Raw genomic sequence first — 26057 nt, forward strand, 5'->3', positions numbered from 1 at the left:
AAATATTTCTCTAGTGCACTTTTAAATTACATTATATCTGAAATTCAAAAGCTATATTTATATTTAAAAAAAAACTGAGGGACATCTGGGTGGTTCAGTCAGTTGGGCTTCCAATTCTTCAGTTCATGTCATGATTTCAGGGTTGTGGGATCAAGGCCTATATTGGGCTCTGCTCTGGGTGTGGAGCCTGCTGAAGATTGTATCTCTCCCTCTCATTCTGCCCCATCCACCCACCCCTCGACTCACACTCACTCTCCCTCTCCACCTCTGAAATAAATAAATAAATAAATAATAAAAATTTTTAAATCTTTTTAAAAATTTTTTCTATTATTTTTGTTTAGATAAAACTTTTTCATCTAGAGACCAAATATTCAATTTTTTATTTTTATTTTAAATTTCTTATGCTTTCTCTTTTTCAATTCAGGTTTTAAATTAATTTTCAATTTATTTTGATGTACAGAGAAGTTACTTTTCACAACCAGCCAATTTTCTTAGCTGAATTTAATAAACACTCCAGTCATCTTTAATTTATAGTATTTTCTTTATCATATATTGATTTCATAGAAACATGCATACGGTAACATCTATTTCTAAGCTCTCTATTTAGACCCATTAATCTATTTTTATACCAACCATTTAAATTATAGTAGCTCTATAATACAATCCAATTTCTAATATCTTATAGGACAAGGCTATAAACATCTCATATTATAATGAAAACGTGTTAAAAACACATTGCCAAATGGCACTTCTAGACTTCAGTGATCTTAAGAGGAGATTTCTGTCTCAGTAACAGGCCTCTGAAACCCACTTGACTAAGATGTTTTTTATCACAATGGTCACAATAGTTAAGCCACTATTATAAAAAGATGAAAGCAAAAGTAGCCTTTACTTTCCAGGGTGTTTGATTATATCTGGTGGAGGACTATGCATGTAAACGGTCAATGCCCCTTCACACTCACCCTTATGAGATTTTCTTTTAAAAGTGTTCTTTCATATTTCTGCTCAGAAACACTGACCTCTAACACAGTTGTCACGGCTCTGGTTTGTTCCACTTAGAAAGGAAGCTCTCACTTTGGTTTAGGGGCCATATGCCTAGGCACAGACTACTGGTAAATCCATGGCATTCTGTCTCCAGACCCTGAATGGCCAATGTGAAGCATCAGAGCTCACATCTGCAAGGGAAGAGGGAAGGCTGCAGTACATTTGTCGTATGACTCTGATTTCCCTGGAAACATGAAATGGCTTTGGGATGAATGAGCTATTGATATGACATCAATGAATTTCAAATAACTAGCCTGAATAAAAGATGCTAGACCCCCAAAAAAGTACACACTGAGGATTCTTTTCATATAAAATTCCAAGAAATGCAAATGAATTTACAATGACAGACGGCAGATTAATGGCTCCCTGGTAGGAGTGAGAGGTCAGAGAGAGAATCCAGAGGGAGGAATTACGAAGGAACACAAGAAAATTTTGGAGTGATGGATAACTGTATTATTTTGATTGTGAAATTGCACACTTTAAATATGTGCAGTTTTTGGACCTTAGTATCTGTGTAAGTGTGTGTGTGTGTGTGTTTGCAGAAAACCAACCAAATAGTAGGCAAGAGGTAGAGAGTAGAAAGAGGAAGATATAAGAAAGTACTGGGGAGAAGATAAAACCAAGGAGTCTCCAAGAGATTTAATCACAGCTATAATATAACCCAGAATGGGGATCTAAACTGGCTGGACTGAGCCATGCTTTGCAAACCTTAATGTATACATAAATCCCCTTCAGATCTTAATATGCAGAGTGTGATTCCTTAGGTCTTGAGCTGGGGCCTGAGACTCTGCATTTCTCACTAACTCCCAGGTAATGCTGAAGCTACTGGTATTTCAATGATTCTTTTGAATAGCAAAGGGCTAGAGCATTTGTTCTCAGTTTGGGTTGCATATCAGAATCACTAGAGAGCTTGAAATAAATAAATAAATAAATAAAATTATAAAGGAAAAAATAAACAAACACTTGATATCTGGATCTTGCCCCCAGCCCCCAGAAATTCTGATTTAATTAATCTAGAGTTCAGTTCAGATGGAATCAAAGGTTTTTAAATCTACTCAGATGATTCTAATATGCAGCCAAGTTTGACATCTACTCCAAAGAAAATGATAAAAGTCTTAAAGAATGAGGAGGATACAACTCCGAAAAGGTAATAGGGAGCCAGAGAAACATAATAAACCGTGTCCCCAGTCAGAATCAAATGTCTCCCTATTCCAACCATGCAAATTTACCTGAGCGTACCTGTATGGTCCCGCCTTTGTTAGTGATGCTTTTGCGGCTTTCATACCTGGTCTGGAAATAAATATCAGGCTAATTATGAAGCAGACAGATGGGGAGCGTGGCCTTCCTGAGATTATGGCCACAGGGAGAAAAGCCCTTGCAGTGGAAGAAGCTGACTTGGAAGACTGGTCGGACACACATACTTACCAGCAAGCACATCCACAAGGATTGCTCACTGTTAGGAAACAACCCCCAGCCTGTCTCCTCCTGTTCATGAGGCCACACACCAGGCAGGACAGACCATGCCAGATTCTTCTAACACATCCCAGCCTTGTTTTAAAAATCATTTCAGTTCAGCTAGTTTCCTATTAATGTTAATAGCTTGGAAATTATTTTTTGATCTGTGTAACAGATTTGTATCTGCATCACAGAATTCTGATTCTGAAACTACTGATGTCCCAGAATCCTAAAAATGTTTAATGAGACATGTCAATTTAATTGTACTACTTGGAATTTAAAGAACCAGAGTTTGTCAGCATTTTGCTGACAAATGTCATCCTTTGGATGCTGATCTTGGCTACGGATTAGGTTCACCATTGCCGAAATTACATATCGGGAAATGAGCTCTCTTTAGTGAAACAAAAGACTTTTTTGTTTTTCATTTAGTTGATTAAAATGCCACTTAGGACCAGAACAAACTTACAAGTATATTAAAGCAGTCTGGTTTGATAATGGTCATTATCTTTGAATTCTGACACAGAGGATGCTGTGTACCTGGATGATGAGAAAGAAAAGGAAGAATATGTCCTGAATGACATTGGGGTTATTTTTTATGGAGACTTCAATGACATCAAGAGTAGAAGCTGGAGCTATGGTCAGGTGAGCCATTTAACATTTGTCATTGTCAAGGACATTTTTCCTTAATATTTTTTTGTCACATGTATCACTACAAGGCCATATGTTGATATCAGACATACACAATTTCCTGCTTTTGAGGATCTGAGACTGCAAGGCCGACAACACATGAGCAGAGACTTCGAAAGGCAACTATGTAATTTATCCACTGAAAGCACATATCTTCAGGTATTACAAGGTTACCGAGATCAGAGATTCTATGGATAACATGGCATTCTAGTGAGAAATGCTTGGCATCCAGTACAGTCAAATCTCATTAGCTTAGACCTTGTTCTTCAACACGGAATAGGCTTTTTCCTTTTTTTATAAGGTAAAGTTTTTTGATGCTGCTGCAAAGGATACTGCAAGGTGTGTTCTCAACTCAAAGAAATCCCCTTTTTTAAATTGTTGTTAGTATAAGATCCGAGAAAATTAGAAATTAGAATTAGAAAAGACTATCACCATTTCATCAAAGAAGGGCCCACTGGACTTTTACCTTGAGACATTTTATCAACTAGAATCTCACATTACTGTTTGGATATAAAATAATAAATAGTATTCCATTTAAGATATTCAATAATCCAAACTATTTCAGTTGGATATCTCTAACAATGGAAAAAGTGACTGATATTTCTGCCATATTCCCCTAAGAATGTATGTCCTGTGATTCAGTGAAGACCCTTCATTAGCAACATGAGAAAAGATGAGTGTGTCATTCTCGGAGAGTATGGATGAGATGATTGGAATTGTATACCATTGTTATGTGTATCCAGGAGGGTAGATTTCGTGGAACCTGGCCTCACCAGGTTGCATCATATTTTCTTGGTTTCTGATGCCTTCTTTTGACTTCCATATGAGCTTTCCCTGCCTCCCTTACCTCTGATCCAGCCTGGCCATTGGGATCAATGTCATCACTAGTTCTTGTCTTGTCTGCCTGACTTTACAACCCACTTCTCCACCTGAACTCCTGAGAATTGCATGCCCAGTGCTCAGCCTTGGTCACCTGCACTTCTGATGTCCTGTCAAGCTATTCATCTGTGTGCTCTTCTCCTGTTTTTGGATCCCAGCCTGGCTTCCTGGTTGCAAGCCTTCCCCTCCTGAATGACATACAACCCATGATATTGCCTATTGTCTAGTGCCCTAATTCCTAATGTTTAGGTGTGATTCTATTTGTGTCCCCAAAGTAACATTTTGTAGAGAGCTAATAAGGAAAGAAGACACCAAGGTGGGCAACAGGGAAGAGTGGGAAAGAATCCCAAGTGATCAGGGTTCTCCTCAGCCAGCATGCTGAGTAGCCTTTGGGTAGACACCCTTGAGCAGAGCCACCATCTGTCTCTGTTGTCACTCAGAGTCCCTTAATTTGGGTCTTTTAGTCCAAACAAATATCCAAGCCAGTAGTTTGCAATGGTGCAGGCAAACAACTAGTCCTGTGACTATCTCTTTACCTCTCCAGTTCACTCTTTTATGTCCCACAGACTGAGAGATGGTACTTAATAAGAACCAGAATGATGAATTCTTTACATATCTGAAGAACTAGTGCCCTTACATTGTAACATCCATCCTATCAGTTTAGGGTCCCCAGAAAGTTGGTGTTTTAACTAGATTTAATAAAGAACTACATAGTAATTAGCCATTAAAATTGTGGTTTCTGTCACAAGTACGTGGGTGGATATACAAGGTTTTCAGATCTCTTATTCAGTGAGATCCAGTATAGGTGAAATTTCCCCATTTTGCTATTTTATTACTATTTTTTCCTTGTTCCTTTCTTTAAAAAAAAAAAAAAAATTCTGGTGTTGCATGGTGCCAGTAGTTCTTTCTAAGGAAATCAAACTATGAACAGCCTCCCATGCTCCTCTCTGTAAGAGGTCCTGAAACATCTTTTTTTTTTTTTAAAGATTTTATTTATTTATTTGACAGAGAGATCACAAGCAGGCAGAGAGGCAGGCAGAGAGAGAGGAGGAAGCAGGCTCCCCGCCGAGCAGAGAGCCCGATGCGGGGCTCGATCCCAGGACTCTGAGATCATGACCTGAGCCGAAGGCAGCGGCTTAACCCACTGAGCCACCCAGGCGCCCCCTGAAACATCTTTAAGAACAGAGAGATCCTGCAATGGAACGGACTTCTAATCTGTTCCCTTGATAATGTAATCTTTCTCTAGACCTTCCCGCCCTCTCTTTGGAGGAGTTTACCTTGTTTTAAAAGGTAGAGTCTTTTAAGACTTTAAGACAAAGAGACCATGGAGTCTCCCTTATTTTAAAAGAGGAAAAAACTTGGACAATCATTCATGACACAAGGTGTCCTACTATTATCAATGCAAGGTATACAGGTCTGAAATACCTCCCTATGACACACTTGAGAGCCATTTATTTTTGAGATGTGCAAGGATTTGTGTTATTTTTGAGGTCTCAAAACTTTGGCCTGACTTTGGTACATCATTTATTCCTTTGCCTTTGGCACTAGAGCCCACATGTTGAAGAAATCTTCTAAATTAACTTACACGTTTTCTGAAGAACTTCAAGTCAGTTCATGATCCTTGAGTATACCAGGTCTCCAGTAGTTCTATTGATGTTTCTAGCTTGCTTTTAAGTTTTTATCCATTTTACTGAAAAACAAAGGAGGATGTTTTCTTCCTCCTACTTTAATATTTCATACTAAAGATTATGGGTGATTACTTTATATGAAATGCGCATCTCTAAACATTAGGCTGTGCTTTCCTTTTTTTTTTTTTTTTTGGCAGAGAATGTTGGGCTTGCAGAGTGGACATTAAGTAGTTTCTCTTTTTTTCTTTCTTCATATTTTTCATTTTATTTTTTAATTTTTCCCAAATAGTTTGAAGATGGCATCCTTGACGCTTGCCTGTATGTGATGGACAAAGCACAGATGGATCTTTCTGGTAGAGGGAATCCCATCAAAGTCAGCCGTGTTGGGTCTGCAATGGTAAGCAATTACTGATTACTATGTTGATTACACATCATTTGCCTCAGTATAGATGCCAGTTCATTAAGAGTTGTTGAAATGATGACTTATACTTAAACTTTTATTTGAATTCCCTGGACTTGCTAATGCTATGAAACAAAATCTTATCTCAGTACTATATGTTTCTTTGGCTTCAGACAAATGGTGATAGATGACATGATACCACAGACCACTTATTCTTAGAATCTCTTGCCTTGGGACTGAGGAGTGACCATGAGAAAATGTCAACAACTATAATCTGTTGATCAAACAAAGAAACATCAAGGAGCACCAAAAAAAAAAAGAGAGAGAGAGAGAGAGAATTGCAACATATAGCTTTTCTCCATTTTCACACCCACTATAAGAATAAAGAAGTAAATGAGTCTAAATCCTAGCTTCTATTATAATAACACTTCACCATAGGGCTTTATAGTTTATGAAAGTTAGTTTAGCTTATAGTTTGTAGTTAATTCTTCACATTAATTGTGTGAGATGAGTAGGGAAGACATTATGCATACCATTTTACAATTTAGGAAACAAGGTGATAACAGTTTGTCAGTTACAAAGCCTCAGCTGAAACCCAGGTCTGCAGTCTCCCAATCTAGACAATTTCTTCCTTCCATGCTGCTCTCTAAGGGAGATCCTGAAACATCTTCAAAAATGCAGAGATCCTGCAATGGAATAGCTCCTAGGAGGGGGAATAGAATTATCATTAATAGGAAGGTTTGGGGTCAGGTGGTGAAGTGGATAAAATGTGATGCCCAGGTACTGTGTAGTCCTGGGCTGTCCTGATAAATACAGCATATGGATCCTGCCTTTGGTGCATTAAAGCATACCAAATCTGGTCAGTGAGCAGAATATTCCTGACAACAACACTAAGCAGGATACTATTTCATACAAAGACTGAGAAAAAAAAATAAATCTATCTTATTAATTTCCTTAAGTTTTCTATAAAACAAATTCTCTCTCTGGAAGAATTTTGTCTTTGAGTTTGGTTGGAGTTAAATAAAATCAATATTGTTCATGCAAACATATTAGAATGAGAATGATGTGAAATATAATTTCTGGTTAGCTTTTAAGAAGTGCTGTTTTTGGGGTGCCTGGGTGACTCAGTGGGTTAAAGCCTCTGCCTTTGGCTCAGGTCATGATCTCAGGGTCCTGGGATCGAGCCCCGCATCGGGTTCTCTGCTCTGCAGGGAGCCTGCTTCCTCCTCTCTCTCTGCCTGCCTCTCTGCCTACTTGTGATCTCTCTCTGTCAAAATAAATAAATAAAATCTTTAAAAAAAAAAAAAGAAGTGCTGTTTTTTAGGTATTTTTGTTTATTTTTATTTAGACAAAGCCAATATCTTAAGACAATTTTGTTTTTTGTAGTTAGTTCACATTGTATAATGAAAACATGGTGAATTCTAAGGAACTTAGGAATTTCTTTATAGTAACTATTTATAACAATATTTATTAGACCTGTAGGTGATCACTGCTATTCCTGTTTCCCAGACAAGATTCCCATTTTTCTTTTTCTTTGAAGTTACCATTGTAGGTTTGCAGTGAGAAAGAAACAACAGCTCTCAGTGGTTAAATATGAACTAATACCTTCTTTAGCATTCTGAAATGGCACGCTCACCAGCCTAAGCTTACTCATACATTGTGAATATTTTTACTAATTTAAAAATCACGGCCTAACACAAGCCACTGCAAGAGGGAAGTAAACATGAAGCAGCTAACCCAATACTTTATCTAGTGGCATCTAGCCAAGTAAAAGCGCTAGAATCTTGTGTTAGGCACACAATCTTAATGCAAATTGCCTTGAGTGTTATTAGTTACAAAAAGCCTATGGAGTTCTAATTTTGAAAATCCATAACCCAATTATAAGATTTAGAACTAGACAGAATCTATGGGGATAGGTGGGGAGGGCTGGTTTGGTTTGAGTTGGCTTTATTTTTGAATGGAGTAGTCTTGGGCATTAGGGGACAGAGGCCCTACCCTGCGCTGTTTTGTTTTGGTTTGGTTTTGGTTTTGGTTCAAGTTTTTATTTAAACTCTAGTTAGTTAACATGTAGTGTAATATAGGTTTCAGAAGTAGAATTTAATGATTCATTACTTACATATAACACCCAGTGCTCATCACATCAAGTGCCCTCAATACCCATCACCCATTTAACCCATCCTCCTCCTACCTCCCTTCCATCAACCGTCAGTGTGTTTCTCTATAGTTAAGAGTCAGTTATGGTTTGCCTCTCTGTTTTCCACCCTTTCCATACACTCATCTGTTTTGTTTCTTAAATTCTACATATGAATTAAATCATATAGTATTTGTCTTTCTCTGACTGACTCATTTCCCTTAGCATAATACACTCTAGCTCCATCTACATCACTGCAAATGGCAAGATTTCATTCTTTTAGATGGCTGAGTAATATTTCATTATATATACCACATCTTCTTTATCCACTCATCAGTCAATGGGCATTTGGGCTCTTTCCATAATTTGGTTGTTATTGATAATGTTGCTATAAATATCTGGGTACATCTGTCCCTTTGAATCAGTATTTTTGTATCCTTTGCATAAATACCTAGTAGTACAATTGCTGGATCATCAAGTAGCTTTATTTTTAACCTTTTGAGGAAACTTCATATTGTTTTTTACAGTGGCTGTACTAATTTGCATTCCCACCAACAGTTTGAGAGTTGCTTTTCTAAAAAAAAGCAAATTTTCTCTTTGTTTCTTGCTCTTTCTCCATATCTTCACCAACATCTGTTGTTTCCTGTACTGTTGATTTTAGCTATTATGACACGTGTGAGGTGATATCTCATTGTAGTTTTGATTTGTATTTCCCTGATGATGAGCATCTTTTCATGTGTCTGTTACCCATATGAATGTCTTCTTTGGAAAATGTCTGTTCATGTCTTCTGCCCATTTTTTAACTAGATTATTTTGGGGGATACTGAGTTTGATAAGTTCTTTATGATTTTGGATACTAGCCCTTTATCATATATGTCGTTTGCAAATATCTTCTCCCATTCTGAATGTTTTCTTTAAATTTTGTTGATTATTTAATCCTGGGTCATTTTGGACAGTAGTTTTTTCCATCCCCATTGTTGTTTACATACACAAAATACATGTTTGATAGCTTTCAAAGCCTTTTCATATCCATTTTCTCCTTTAATCCTTAGAAGAGCTCTGTAAATCTTTTCAAAATCTATTCAGTTATAATGATTTTAGAAAGTGAAATATTGAGCATCTGAAAATTCTGGTCATTGAGGCAGTTCCTCTCCTGTTCACAAATTCTAGATATCTATCCTGAAATTGTTGAGTGAAGTTAAACAAAGACTGAAAGAAAAACAAAACAAAGATCCCCCTCAAATTTCTCAAAAATTTGCCTTAAAATATGAGATGTGTTAATTCTTAGCCCAGAAAGAAAATGCTCTGAAGTTGCTAGAGTCCAGTCAAAACATTGATGCCAAGGCAGAGGAGCCTGTGCCTGGTTCCTCGGGGGGCTGGCCTCGTCGGCGGGAAGAACAGAGGCTGCTGCTGGGTATTTTAGGAATTCTTCTTATATATCTGCCCAGCCTGATCTCACAGGCTGGAAATTCCTTTCACAGGATACCAGCGCTAGAACAGCCAGATATGGTGACATGCAAATTCTCTGGGAGGGGTATGGCACTGCCTTCAGTTCAGTTTCCTGGGATCATTTTCTGCCACAAAGGAGTTGGAATGAGCAACCTGAAGAGGCCCCAGTAGCAACAAGAGGCAGGAGCAGATGATTGAGGCCCCAAAGACAAGTTTGCCTGCTGTGGTCATGACAAAGTCTAGCACTGAAGATTTTCAGGGAGTTGGTGGATGTGTAATGCTAAATGAGTACAGACAATAATTCAGGTGTGAAAAATTTCTAATGATAATAATAGTAATATAAATCTGGTTGTTGAGGGCATAATCCCCAGATAAAAATCTTTATGGTCCTGTGTCGATGACCTTGGATAGTTCCTTGTTGTCAGGGCTGGTCTGGGCACAAGAGGATTCTAGCTGCATACCTGGTTTCTACCCTGGAGATGACAGTAGCACCTTCCACCCACCTGTTGTGACAACCAGGAATGGCTTCAGATATTTCCAAATGTTCCCTGGGGGTCAAAACTATCCCCAGTGAGGACCACAGCACTAAATCTTCCTGTGATTCAGTTTCCCAGCCTATGCAATGGACATAACCTTCTCCTCTCACCCTCCTTAACTCATTCAAAACCTGCTGCTTTTCAGGGCACCTAGTTGGTTCAGTTGTTTAAGCATCTGTCTTCAGCTCTGATCATAAATCTGGCATCCTGGGATTGAGGTTCACACTGGGGTCCCTGCTTGGCGGGGAGTCTGCTTCTTCCTCTCCCTCTACACCTCCCCAACTCCCCGACCTGCTCATGCTTTCTCTCGCTCACTCTTTTTCTCAAATAAATAAATAAAATCTATTTTAAAAAATCAACACCTGCTGGTTTTCGTTTCTCTACTGAAACAAAAGTGGAGGCAGCATCATATGGGAAGAGCTCTGGCCCATGTCAGATCAGAACCCTCAGCTCTGACTCTACCATTAACTTACTATGTGACTCAGGACAAATCACTCAACCTCTCCAAGCCTCACTTCATCCTTAAAACAAAATTTTGTCTCTCTGCTCAAATCACGTTTGCTATTCCCAGTGGTAGCACATATATCCTTTTATTCTTCAAACCAATGTTCTCCTTTCTTCTTTTTTTTTTTCCTTTATAAATTCAGTATCTTATTTTGTCCTCATTTTGAGTTGCTGTTATTTCACTTTGATGTGATAACTAGAAAAGTTTATGACAATCTGGACAGCCTTGGGCTAGTGGATTTTCACAAGAGAAAGAAAGTCTAAAAGTCCTATAATCTCATTGTTGGGGCATTGGGTCTGAGATGTTATAACCTTACATAAGCTGACTTTTATTTAGGCCCTTCTAAATACTGAGTGGTACATTTTACCAAAGCCACACTGCAGACTGACTGAAGAGAGAAAAATTTTAAATAGAGGAAATTAGAAAAAAGAAGAAACTTGCCCAAAGTTATACTTTCTCCTTTAAATTACATTGTGTGATTGTTGTTTTCTTTCTACCTCAAATCTGATGTGACAGGCCCCACCAGAACAATTGCCAGGAAATGTGCCAGGAAAATTGTAGAAGTATGCTTTGTGCCTTCTGAAAATTCATTTTGCTCACAGGGCATTAATAAAGCATCCCATTGCTGGCCTTGAATCACTGTGAAGAAACCAGGCATGGACTCTGAGCCTCTGTCAGACTATCTGAACAGTGTGTTATGCCATCTGAGACAAAAACAACATGGTTCTGGGAAAGGGGAAAGGCAATGACAGTATAGCCTGGCAGCTGGGTGGTTAGGTTACCTGTCCCATGACTGACTGGATCTGGCAGCAACTGTGGGCAGAGAAGCTCTCCAGGGAGATACACTGCTGCTTGAGTGGCCACTGTTGTGGATACCACTTGCTTATTTTCTGTGAAATTCCTAATATTTCACCTCCATACAGGTTCCCTCTTTTTTTTTTTTAAGAATTTATTTATTTGACAGAGAGTGAGAGAAGGAGAGAGAGCACAAGTGGGGGGAGCAGCAGAGGGAGAGGGGGAAGCAGGCTCCCTGCTGAGCAGAGAGCCCAATGCAGGACTCGATCCCAGGATCCTGAGATCATGACCTGAGTCGAAGGCAGAGGCTTAACCCACTGAGCCACCCAGGTGCCCCCAGGTTCCCTCTTTTGAGTTGAAAGTTTATCAACAGAAAATCTGTGTTGAAATGCACACAGTATCAGTACATGAAATCTACAAGACTCTCCAGGAGTCTGATAGGGGAAGAAGCCCTTGGAAATAATGTCCCTTAAGGTCACATAACAAATAAATGGCTGAACTGGAAGTAAATAGTGTTCTTGCTGTCAGATCATATTACCTTAGAAGGCCACTACCAACATGTTAGTACTATAACACAATTACAACATCAAGTTAAGTAGCTGTCTCCTAGGGAAAACAACAACAACCACCACCAACCAAATGGCATCCAGAACATCCAGAATAAATGAATTTTGAAACAGGGAATAAATGAAAAAAGGTTTAAACCAGAAAATTCTTAATAGCTAGAGGCATTGGGTCCCTCAGGAGAGAGTTCCAAAGAGGATAAGCACCAAATATTGTTTGATGGTGGTATTGGTTGTTGACGATGGTGCCAATGATGGTGGTGGTGATGATTATGGTCATGGGATGACCATGTTGGTGATGGTGGTAGTGATTGTTATGATGGTGCAGATAGTAGTAAAATACTCAATGTTAACTCATTCATTCAACAAGTACTTGTTGAGAACCTTTGAGAACCTACCAGTCTAGATACTCAGTTACAGTGTAGACAAAACATAATGTCCGCCTTCAAAGACCTTACAGTCTAATAGAAAAGACAGGATGATGAGTAAAATATGTCAACACAACATGGCATATTCTCTGATGAAATAAGCACAGGGTTGTATGGGAAACCAAATCTCTCAAGCTTTGCATAGAGTTTTCCCAGGACTAAACACTGGTCTAGCAAGTGTTGGGATATTGGACAAAGAGCTAGAAGAATGGCTGACAAGGGCCCACAGCAATAATAAACTGTGCTATTATTCATGGAAACCCTTCTCTGAGGTGGAAATTATACCCGAAGAGCCAGTTGCCAAAAGCACTACAGGAAAATGTAGTTGGGGGTAATTTGTTCCTCTAGGAGCATAATTCAATAACAATATTAATAACATTAATATTAATAATGTGACAATATTGGGAAATTTTGGAAAGAGACAGAGGAGAGAAATGTCAACATAGTTTCATATTTTAAAATTCTAGTCTTTATACTGTTGCCAGCCTGGACTTTCCTGCTTCCCTTGAGATATCCACATTTATTTTTAACCGTGGTCTTTTGCTAATATCGAACCACAGTGCCATCATTAATCCCCATTAATACCCTGTTCTGACTATGTCTTTTGGGAACTAACTCAAGTGTGAACTTTTTTTAACCAATCGATGTTTGGTGTACTCTTTAGTGTTGTAAAAGAATCTTGAACTCCAGCTAGTAAATCAAACTGACCACAACTGAAGGTAGGTCCTGGAGTTTTGTAGGGCCCGATACAAGACGAATGGCTGTAGAACTTGCAGACAAGGCAGACTCCAGGGCTTCTGATCCTTCGGCATACATGATCTCGTGGATAAGCTGAAAATAGAGCTATTGTTTACCTTACTCATTTTGCTTTCACTTCTCTTTGTCCTAGTATTTAGAAAGTTTTTTTTTCTTTGCATGCATTAAAAAAAAAAGTTCTGACATCACTTCTTTGATAGCTTGCCAAGCAGTTCCACAAGAGGCTTACTACAAAACCACGCTTTTATTTTCCTCCAATTGTTGACTTTGGCATCCTACTGTAGGCTTCACATCAAGCAAACCTCTCCAAGCAACAAACTAGTATCACTACTCAAATTACATTTAAAAATTCACCTGGGTTAGAAATTCCACCCTTAGTCGTCCCAAATAAATTGTGAAGTCAGAGATAAAAACATGAAATCTATTCCCTAATTATACAGACCAACCATAGCATAGTTCCCTAAGAGTTTTATTTTTTAAATAAAATAAAAATTTAAAAGGCACCATCTAGCTGAGCCTTTGGTTTATAAGCAGCTAAAACTGCCTGTATTGGGGTGAATTGAGGACCTAGGTGCTCAATGACCATTGTCCTCTGTCATGCCACCACTGTGGAGTTTTTCACATTTCCCCATATGCATCTTATTTTTGGAAACTTTCCATCTACCGAAAAACCATGAATATGTAATAATAATTTGTTTCCCCATTCTTGTGTCAAAAATTTACATAATTGCCAATCAGAACTTTTAATGGTGGCCGTAGTGCTGGTATCAGTGCAGATAATCAGTAAGAGTACACTGAATGTGATTTGGTGCCACCTTTGTAAAGGTAAAGATACTACTTCTTTGTGGTGTTTTGGAAAAGTGGCAATGGCACACACCCATCTGCATTACTAACTTTATAGATGCCCGTGAGTTAAAATTTCCAGGCTGGTGACCATTGCCAGAGCTAGGCTTCATGATGGACTTGATCTGGCTTTGTATTTTTTTTTTCTCTATGATTCAGGCCCAGCAATGTCAGGCATGACATTCTTCACTTTGGTATAGCAGAAAAAGAGGCCTCTCCTACTCTTTTATCGCTTTTCCAATGATGACACATCTCAATCCGTGATGGCAGTTTTGGAGAACATACAGATTAGAATTAATGAAAAATATTATTATAGTCCAACAGCATAAAAGACTAAAATCCTAGTTCTAAATTAAACCCTTAAATTTGGAATCAAGTTTTCCCTCAGCATGGGAGGCACTCCTAGAAGTTCAGGAAGAACCAAGCAATCCAATCATGATTTTAAACTAAACATGCTATCATACTGTCGCCTTATTAGGTGACTAGGGATTTTCATTTTTGCTTTTTGAAGAATTGTTTACAGTTAACAAATACATTGGAAGCCAGTGAGAGAATAGAATCTACCCAGCAGAACCGTTTTCATGGCCACTTCTGAGAAATTGTATTCATTCCATAAACAAACAGCATGCAAATGAAGACGTTGGCTATCAGGAAGTTAAATGACTTGCCCAAGGTCACTGGAGGAACTGGAAATGGATATCAGATTGTCTGACCTCAACCTTCCATACACAGTGTTATATTTCCTTGGATTTATCCTCTCTGCCTGTCCTCTTTCTCTATCGCATGAGCTCCTTAGATACAAATATAATGCCTTTTAAATATAATGCCTCTGTCTGATTCGGTCCTTCTCTTTTAGATCTGGGGGTGGTGGGAAGAGGACAATGAACTGACATCATTTTTTTCTCTAATGGTAAAAGTCAGCAATGTAATGAAGTTTCCATTTGTGGGCAAACAGCTTGATTTCTCAATTATTAAGGTTGCATTTCTTATGCCTGTTGTCACCATATTTTTGGAGGAAAACAGACGTTTATTACCAACCATCTCTCCAATGAGATAATCGTAGTCAATCTAGATGTCTGCTCTCCCTGAATTGCTTTCCCAGAATGAGGTTTCAGTGCTGCATCTATTTCATAATCACATAGGCTATTTCTGAAACACGGGGATGATTTTCAGCACTCCCCACCCCCACCCCAAGCTGTGCAGTTGGGGCTGCTCTGCTCTCCTGGGAGATCCACCCCAGGATGGACGGATCCAATGCAGCAAAGACTTTAAGATATGCCACACAGTGTTATGCACTTTGGGATTCCTTTGTGCTCTTTCCTTCCTCTCCCTCCTCCCTGAAAGCCTTCTCCTTCCCTCTTCCTACCCTGCTTTTTTGTATTTCTCATCTATTTCTTTCATTCAGGTATTTTTGGAGGCTTGTCCAAACCAGCCCTACACCATGCAATGGTGGTATAACAATGACAAAAGCAGACACTCGAAGAGCTTAAAATCCCAGGCTCTCTCTCTCAGTCCACATTTTGTTCTTTCTTTTGTGATTATCAATTAGTAAAATATGTTTTGGCCGAGTAAGAATCCTCAGTTACTAAGGGAACAAGGTTAATAATCTCTAGTTGTAATGATTTCCATGAAAAATGAATCTAATTACCCACCCCTGTCAGAGCTTGTGTGGAGTATATATACCAAAGTCCATTTGCATAACAGTGGTTATATGCTTCACAATATAGGTTAGGGTTGATTCATGAGTTGTTTCTTTCTTGAAATAAAATTTACATATAGTGAAATGCATATTAAATGCAAATTTCAGTGAGTTTTGATTGAGGGAATCACTATCACCAAAATATAGACATGATCTTCAGCCCAGAAATTTCCCTTGTGCTTTCTTCTAGTCAATCCACACTCGCATAGGCAACCAGTGTTCTGATTTCTTGCAACAGTGCCTGTTCTTAAATTTTGCATAATGGGGTTCATACAGCACCTTTTGGAGCTGGCTTATTTTTTCAACCAGTTGTTGCATGTGTCTTTAATGTGTTCCTTTTTATTGCTAAGTGGCATTTCTTTGTATTTTCTATCATAATTGTCCATCCATTCACCTGTTGAAGGCCATTTGAGATATTTCCAATTTAGAGCTATTATGGGTAAAGTTGCTATGAATGTTCTTGTACAAGTTTTATACATATGTTTTCATGTCTCTGGGGCAAGTAACAAAGGTGGCATGTCGAGGTTATGGGGTCTATATATGTTTAACTCTGTAAGGATCTGCCAGTTGTCCCAAGTAATTTACATTCCTGGCAGAAATACATGAAAGTTCCAGTTTTTCTACAGTTTCACCTTTTGGTGTTTCAGCTTCCTTAATTTTAACCATTCTAACAGATGTATAGTGGTATCTCTTTGGGGTTTTAATTTTTATTTTTCTGGTGACTGATGATGATAAATGCACCTTCCCATGCATTTATTGGCCATTCAAAAAAACTTTTAGTGTGGTATCTTTTCAAGTCTTTGTCCAATATCTTACTGGATTGTTTGTCTTTTTATTGAGTTGTAGTGGCTGTCTATATATTCTGAATGCATACCCTTTGTCATATGAGTATAGAGGATATTTTCTCCAGAGTATAGTTTGCCATTAAATTTTCTTAATAGTGCATTTTAAGGAACAAAAGTTTTAAAATTTTATGAAATTCAGTTTTTAAACTTTTTAAAAAGAACCCTCCCGAGGAAGTGATATTATTTCCACATGGTCATGAAGAAATTCTGTATTTGGGGGGGGGGGGTGGAGCTTTATAATTTTAGCTTTTACATTTAGGTCTATGACCCATCTTGAGTTATCGTTCTGTGTGGTGTGAGGTAGGGGTCAAGGTTTAAATTTTTTTTCCTGGTTTATCCATTTATTTCTGTACCATTTGTTGAAAAGCCTGTTGGGAAAATTTCATTTGTCACAAAGACTTTCATTTGTTGAAAAGACTATCTTTTCCCCCATTGAATTGCTTTGATAACAGTTGGAAATCAAATAACTATATAAAGGTGGGTCTATTTCTAGACACTGTTCTACCATTGATCTCTGTTTGTCCTTATATACCATACTATCTTGACTACTGTAGTGTTACAGCAAATCTTCAAAATCAGGCTGTCCTCCAAATGTTTTTCTTCATTTTCAATGTTGTTTTGGTTATTCTAGACCCTTTTCATTTGTGTATAATTTTAGAAACAATTCCTCAATTTCAGCAAAATATCTGTTACATTTTGATTAACCCATTTGCCCTGATCTAAGAAATATTAAAAAGTGACCTACGACCACCTTCCACTGATACCATATGCATTCATTCTGCAGAACCTACTGAGTGTTCACTCTGGGCTAGGACTGAGGATACAAAGTCAAACGGCATTGTATCTTCCATCCTCACAATGAGAGTAAAGACAATCAACCAACGACACAAGGCAATATGATAAATAGGAGAGCATTACGAAGCAAAGAATACTGTACAAACACGGAGAGAGGACATCAAAATCAAAGTGATAGCTAAAAATTTCCAGAATGAAACCAGCTGAGTTGCAAAGAATCAGTAGGCATGCACCATATAAAGAAAGGGTTTGAGTATGGAAGGATATTCCAGAAAGAGAGAATGACATTGCGAAAAGCACCAAGGCAGAAAAAAGCTTGTTAAGTCCACCACTATAAAAGTCAAGGAGATGATAGATGGCTTTCTTAATCTTTGGATCCAAATCCTAGCTGTTAGAGTTGTTATGAAAGCCTCAAAAGGATCAAAGATGAGGATCCAGACAAGGGAGGAAATAGAGTTCTTGCTACCCTATTTCTTTCTCTCATGCATTTGCTCATCTCCTTCATACTCACCAGATCACTTGACAAATGACAAGGAAGACACAAGAAACAGATCTCTACATTCCAAGATGAATGAATTTTCAGATTTTACTTTTGGAACGATTTTTTTTTAAAGCAAATATCACTTGAACCCAAATACAAAAGAAATAAGGAAAGAAAGAAAGAAAGAAAAAAGGAAAGAAAGAAAGAAGAAAGAAAGAAAGAAAGAAAGAAAGAAAGAAAGAAAGAAAGAAAGAAAGAAAGAAACTCTTGTCATTGAAAAGAGATGGTGCCTGAAGCTACCACCACCATCACTCAATCATCTCCTCCTCTACCACCCAACACAATGACCGCTGAGCTGCTTTTACAAATCCCTAGAGTGTCATGGGCACAATTTGACATCCACTACATCATTTTCACCTACAGCTAAGATTGATCACCACCAGATTGTAGCTGGGGGCTTGTGGTTCATAAAACCTGGAAAGAATTTCACTCAAGAAATAATTATTTTCCTTCCAAAATTTAACTCTTCATCTTGAAACTAGTTCATATTTCCCAAAATTTATATCGAGTGGTCTTCAAGAAATTGTTATAAACAGGATTAGGCATAAAGCTGCATTCTACAAGAGTCACAGAAATCCTAGCCTTTATGAAAACATAACTTTTAACAATAAACAACAGAATATAACAAAGAAAAGTTATTTCATCATAGCCATATACAATGTGCACACAGTATAAGAAAAATACCTTTACATACTTAAAAAGAAGCAGGAAATTGGGGCACCTGGGTGGCTCACTGAGTTAAGCATCTGCCTTTGGCTTAGGTCATGATCTCAGAGTCCTGGGATTGAGTTCTGCTTTGGGCTTCCTGCTCAGCTGCTAGTCTGTTTCTCCCTCTCCATCGCTATTTCCCCCTCCCTCTCCCTCTGAGATCTCTCTCACTCCCACTCTCTCTCAAACAAATAAAGATCTTTAAAAAAAAATAGAAGAAGCAGGGGGAAAAAAACTGTAATTATATAAAATGTAAACATGAGGGGTCTGGGTGGCTCAGTGGGTTAAAGCCTCTGCCTTTGGTTCAGGTCATGATCCCAGGTCCTGAGATCGAGCCCCACATGGGGGGGGGGGGGTCTCTGCTCAGCAGGGAGCCTGCTTCCCCACCTCTCTCAGCCTGCTTCTCTGCCTACTTGTGATCTCTGTCTGTCAAATAAATAAATAAAATCTTTAAAAAAATAAAATGTAAACATGTATGTTTCAGGAAATTGGAGAATCAAGAAATGTCTCTTTTCTATTTTTCAATATCAGGTGAAAATCTGTCCAAAGACCAAAACTGGAGAGAAGTCCAGTATTGGTTATGCTTTAAGGCCCTCCCTATCGTTTGAATTGTATAGGAACCGGGGTCTTATTCTGACTCTGGGATGGAGATCTACCCAGCATGGCCGCAGCACCAGACCCTAATGTCATGGAACCAAGCACAGGGTAGACTACCCTCCTGCAGTCCCATTCAAAGGGCTTCTCACCCCGAAAGCACGAATTCCAGACTGGATTTACCACAGTCTCTAGTTGCTGATGGCTCAATTCCTAAATCATTAGCCTCAAAGAGCATTTCCTCTGCCTTTCCCCATATTTGAACAAATCCAGTGTAATCACTCCCCATGGGCCTAAGCCTGGAATTCAGAAATACCCCACACCACTGAGCACGGAATGAATTTTAACTATTCTTTCCCCTAAGGTATATACATGAGAAATTTCTAAACATTTAAAAAAGTATATAAAAAAGTATATATATGTATACACATATATAAATATAAATATATAAATATAATATAGATATAAATATAGATATGAATATATAGATATATACATATATGTATGTACATGTATGTACATTTATGTATCTATATGTACGTATCTATATACATAGATATAAATAGATATATACATTTACATGTATATATATACATATGTACATATATACACACATGTATATGATATATCTATTCATATATGTATATATGTATACACATATATATACGTATATATACATGTATATGTATATATCTATATATATCTATATTTATATTTATATATTTATATATGCATATACATATATGTATATACATATGTAGATATATACAGATATAGACATATATATCTATATATATCTATTTATATCTATATTTATATCTATATATATTATATTTATATATTATATTTATGTATATACATATATATCTATATACTTTCTTCATATGTACACGTGTACATATATGTACATATGTAAATATATACATATACATATACATATGTACATATATGTATATATACATATATGTTTATATACATATACATACTCCTACTTCAGGAATTGGACACAGTAGATTATAATGTTATAATGCTTGCAGTGCCTGGATGGCTCAGTTGTTTAAGTATCTGCCTTGGGCTCAGGTCATGATCCTGGGATTCTGGGATCAAGTCCTGCAACACATCAGGCTCCCTGCTCATCAAAGGAATCTGCTTCTCCCTCTCCCTCTGCCCCTCCCCTTGCTCATGCTCTCTCTCTCTCCCTCGTTCTCAAATAAATAAATAAAATCTTTTGAAAATTATAATGCTCTCTAAAAAGAACTTAGACAATTCGAAAAATTGAAAGATGAAAATCTTTAATAAATTTTTCCTCAAAAAATCAACCCAAATTGTGCCACCAGGCAATAACCATTATTAATATTTGATGTACATCATTTCAGGAAGATACATAGATGTTTAAGTGGTAAATGTTGTTTTAAAATCATAATGATATTATACTATAGACGCTACTTTAAAAAGTATTACATTTACTCTTCATAGTTTTGTTGAGATATAATTAATATACAATAAAACGCACATATTGAAAGAACACATTTTGATAGTTTGATGCATCCATGAAATCATCACCAAAACGAAAGTAATGAACATCTGTGTCACTCCCCAGAAATTTCCTTTGTATTTTCTCCTTTTGACAAGTCTCTGCTTTATCTGCCATCCCCAGCAATCATTCCCCTGCTTTCCATCATTCACATTGATTTATATTTTCTAGAATTTTACATAAATGGAATCATGCAGTATGAACTCTTTTTAACTTCTTTCAGTCTTCTTTATCTCATTTTGAGATTTGTTCATACTAATGTTTGTATTCCTTCTTATTGCTGACTCGTGTTCCATCATATAGAAGAGCCACAATTTGTTTATCCACTCACTTGTTGGATATTTGGGATGGTTCCAGTTTTTTCCTCTTACAAATAAAGCTAGGGTTATTCATACAAAAGCCTTTACATAGACATCAGCCTTTTTTTTTTTTTTCTTAAATACCTAGGAGTGGGATGGCTAGGTCATATGATAGGTATATGTTTAGTTTTTTAAAGATTTTGGCAGAACTTTTAACTGCCAAATGGTTGTACCATTTTACATCACCACCAGGAGTGTATGAGAGTCCCATGTATTCACATCTTCCCCAACACTTGATATGATCAGTCTTTTTAATTTTTGACTTTCTAATAGGTGTATAATATTATCTCATTGTGGTTTTAATTTGCATTTTCCTCTGGCTAATGATGTTGAGCATGTTTAGTTGCATTTGTTTGCCACCCATGTATCTTCTTTGATGTGGTACCTGTTCAAATATTTTGCCCATGGTTTAAATTTTCTCATTTTCTTTTTACTGAGTTTCTAGTGTTCTTTACAAATTCTGAATGCAAGTCCTTTATCATATGTGATTTGTAAACATTTTCCATCACTCTGGACTTACCTTTGCACTCTCTTAATGATGTCTTTTAAAGAGCAAAAGTCCATAATCTGATGAATTCCAATTTGTAAATATATTCCTTATGAATCATTTTCTCTTCTTTTCTTTTTTTTCCTCTTCTCTTCTTTTCTTTTCTTTTTGGTATTATAGCTAAGAGATCTTTGCCTAACCAAAGTTTTCTTCTGGAAAACTGTTTTCTTCTGGAAGTTTTATAGTTTTAGGTTTTATATTTAGGTACATGATCCATTTTGAGATATTTTTATATGGCGTAAAGTATGAATCAAAGTTCATTTCTGCATATGAATATCCGATTGTCCCAGCACCATTTGTTGTAAAGATTATGAAATTATCTTTATGATTTTGTCAAAATTAATTAACTGTATTTCTAGAGTCTATTTCTCTGTTCTCTATTGTGTTCCATTGATCTGGTTGCTTACCTTTATGCCAAATAGTGTCATGCTATTTAATTCAAAAGCATTATGTCTATTGTACTCGAATTCTATTTAATTTTAAGTTTTATTTAATCTCATTAAATTTTGCTTTCACAGAAATAAAAATCTGAACTGCAACAAAAGACATTGTTAAATGTCAAATAAATGTTTCTTCACTACAAGAAATACTATTTCTTAACAGATCTCTCTAAGATCATTTATAAAAACCATTAAAACCACTAAAAGAATAGACTAATTATATATTTTGGATTATGTTTTAATTTTAGATGATGCCAATTAACTGAGAGCCCAACACATTAAAACATCAGCACTTTCATTCTCCCTCTTACCTCCCTCGTGTCTAATTTTTTTAAGATTGTTATTATCATATTATCAAGTTTTAAAATTCATATTCATTCTGATACTACAATTCCCAAAGGTCTTTAAACTTATATGGGGTTTTTCTCATCACTGGCTCTTTTGCCACAGCATCTTTGTTCGTGGGTTCTTTGTTTGGTTCAGCCCTTAATTATCTTGATATCACTTTTCAATAGTTTGTTTTTAATGGGTACTAAATTCCCTGATATTCTTCATGTTTGAAAATGAGTGCTGGCTGCCTTTACACTTACAGAACCTCTTAGCTGTGCATAAGATTCTTGGGTCAACCTTTCTTTTTCTCAAGACTGCGCAAATATTGATTGACTGTGTTTTGCCATTGAATGGTGCCATGAAGCTGTCTAAAGGCAGCGTTATTTCCTCCTTTGTTGCTAATTTGTGTTTTCTGCCTGTATGACTGAACAATTATTTCTTTATTCTTAAGTTCAAATAGCTTAATTAATTAAAGTTCCTAAGCAACAAGAATTCTGCATCAAATTACGTTGGAGCACAGATTGTTCCTTCAAAGTATAGATTCAGTTTTTCCTCAAGTAAAATTTCCTTATATTATGTCAGAAATATATCTTCTGCCTCATTTGTTAGGTTCTCAATTTTTTAAGATTTCATTTATTTGTTTATTTATTTATATAGAGAGAGCTTGAGCAGGGGGAAGGGTAGAGAGAAAGGGAGAGAGAGAATCTCAAGCAGAACTCCATGCTGAGCTCAGAGCCCAACTCAGAGCCTGATTCCACCATCCTGAGATCATGACCTGAGATAAAATCAAGAGTCAGATGTTTAACCAACTGAACTATCAGATACTGCATTCTTGAACCTACTAATTATCCTTATGTTGTATCATCCTTTTTTCCATTACTATTATCTCATTTCCAAATAACTTCATCTCTTTATATTTTCCATAGTATTTCTTTTATCTCAAGCTTTTCTTCTGTCATTAATTTTTCAATTAGCCAACACCTAGTACACGTCATTAATTTTATTTTCTACCATTATCTACCATTATCTACTCTGTTTCTTATAGTTTGCACTTTATTTTTAGTTTCATGATCATGTGATTTGGTCCTCAATTTGGTCCTTTAAGTCTGTGTTCTCCTAAGAGAATGTGAGAAAATTCTTTCTATTTCTTAATTTTATTTTCTCCTAAGTATTTTTTTCATATTTTGTCTCCCTCTCTTCCCCATCTCTTGCCTTCTCTCTCTCTCTGTCCCTCCCTCCTCACTGCTTCTTTTCTTTTTATTCATGTTCATATTTGCATAATTCTTCTCTAAATGTCCTGTTTGCTCTAATACAGTGTAGGTGAAATCTTGACACTTTCCCCTTAAGATTAGTTAGATTTTCCCTCTGAACTACAGCTTGAAGCCAATGTTTTTCTTTCCATCTACTCTTAAGTACCCTAAGAAATGTTGGTGTGGGGAGAGGAGGGGAGCTGAAGAGATGGAAATGTCTTTTAGAATATTCAGCTCTGCTCTTTCTTTTAAGGTTCTGCTAAATTTCTCAGCTGATAATCTACCTCACCTAATTGGATATGTATCTCATTTCCATGTGGGGATGGGTAACTGTCATGCTTTAGGTCACTTCCCCACTCTAGTCCCAGAAAGTCTACTTCTTTTGAGGCGCAGACCCATTCTCACCCATTTCTCCACAGCAGTTGTTTCCACTGTTCTGGTCAGGACAAGAAAAAAAGATTGGCTTTTTAATTCCACTAGTTTCTTTCCAGATTCTGAAATACAAATGAGAAGTCTTATGATTTTGTGGACTTGACAGTAGGGCTTCTGAGAACTGGAGATGAGGATCAGGAGGTGAGCCATGCTGCCTCTCTATTCCAATCTATAATCTTCATTTTTTTCTTGGAACCAGATTTTGGAAATTTACTGAATTATGTTATGCCAATGAAGTTGCGGATAATAACTGTTGGGGGGCCTGGTTTTTCAGTTTTCCCATATTGTAGGTATTATGGGAAGACAGTTTAATGCAACCTTAATGTAGCTGACTAACACTCCCTGTCCGAAGTCCTGCACTCATATCATCTCCTAGACACTCACTGGTGAGTGAAACAACTCCAGGACTTTCATTCTGACACTGGTCAAACTCTGAGTTCATGACAGGGTATTAAAACAGTCCACTGTGGCATGAAAAAGAACCAGGATGCCATTGAAGTATTCCCCAAACATATCTTGTTGTCTAAGGGAAGGAGATATTACTTTAACCCTTTATATGTGTCACAAAGACTTAACCTCTTTCAGTGTCTGGGCCCCTCAGAAATCATTATTCTAATTAGAAAATAGTAGCTAATCCAACCAAATGCTAATAAATGAGAGTTGTGATTTATCCAGCAACAGGGAAACAACTCAGCATTAACAATTTAAAGGTCTGTAGAGAAGAGAGCTTTTTTTTTTTCTTTCTCTTCCCCTTAGCAGATTGGGTTCAGCCAGATGCTATAAATAGTCTTCTAGTTAATGGCTATCTGTTTGAAAGTCAGTCATTAGAATCATAATTTAGGAACTTTTACCTCTGAGATTCATAGGCTCTATTTTACTTCTCAGTGATAAATATAAGGAGAGGGTGATAGGAGTTAAACCTGAATCTACCGATCCACAAAGACCAAACTACATCATAGCCTACCAGGGCACTCTTCACACTTCATTATGGTAGATACAGATTTTTAAATAATCAATTCAGCTGCAAGGAGATGTGTTGATCAGTAATAGAGCCAAAATGTTTGACTAAACCCTGTTGCATTCTAGTCATTTTCATATAGTTATAGGATAAAGTCGAACTTTACATCAAAGTTGTGAGTTTAAATTAGCTGAACAAGGTCCTTCAGAAATCTCAAAGAATTACTTTTTCTACTTTAAACAAATCAACTGAGTAGTTACCTTTACTTTAACTTGAAGGGACAGAATCAAGGGGGAGGAGTAGTACGTCTAAATCAAATTGAATGGTGCTCTAGAGAACACTTTCCAGAAGCACCCTCTTTGGGAAATGCCACTCAGTGCTAGAGTAAATCTCATATTTCAGTAGAGGGTTTGTCATTCACAGTAGAAGTACATTTTAAGTGTCTTCTTTGGCATTTTATATTTCACCCAATGTGGTCTATTTACATAACACCCATGTAGAGCTCCTTGCAGGTCCCTGAACCCGCCATATTGTTTTATGATACCAAGCATTTATTCAAACTGTTTCCACTGTGTAGATGGCCCTCAACCACTCAAGACCTAACTTTCATGTAATTTCTCCTTTTAGCCCACTACCACCACAACCCTCCAACCTAATGAAACTGATTACCACCTCCTTTGTGCTTCCACCTTACCTGTACATCTTTCTGTCTTAACATTAGTAAACTTCCACTTGATTGGTTTCTTGTTCATCTCTCCCCAGGGAGAAGGTCTTATTCCTATTCAGATAACCAATAACTACATGCTTGTTGAATATACAAGTGGTTATTCAACCACTATTGAGCACCTTCTCTTTGCTCATACTTGCTAGAAGTAAAAAAGACATTGTTTTGTTTTGTTTTTTTAAATCTCTATTTTCAATGAATT

At 37.1% G+C, this 26057-nt stretch overlaps 1 protein-coding gene across 2 annotated transcripts in view; it reads left to right on the top strand.

The window, feature by feature from the left end:
* Positions 1 to 26057, top strand: part of F13A1 (coagulation factor XIII A chain) — a 165934-nt gene that overhangs the window by 69002 nt on the left and 70875 nt on the right. For both annotated transcript variants that reach the window (XM_047734490.1, XM_047734489.1), the window contains exons 5-6: positions 3023 to 3141; positions 5983 to 6090. In XM_047734490.1, the coding sequence (XP_047590446.1) occupies positions 3023 to 3141; positions 5983 to 6090 (227 nt within the window). The remainder of the gene's footprint in view (positions 1 to 3022; positions 3142 to 5982; positions 6091 to 26057) is intronic.

Source organism: Lutra lutra, chromosome 6 (genome assembly GCF_902655055.1).
Source record: "Lutra lutra chromosome 6, mLutLut1.2, whole genome shotgun sequence".
Taxonomy (NCBI): Eukaryota; Metazoa; Chordata; class Mammalia; order Carnivora; family Mustelidae; genus Lutra; species Lutra lutra.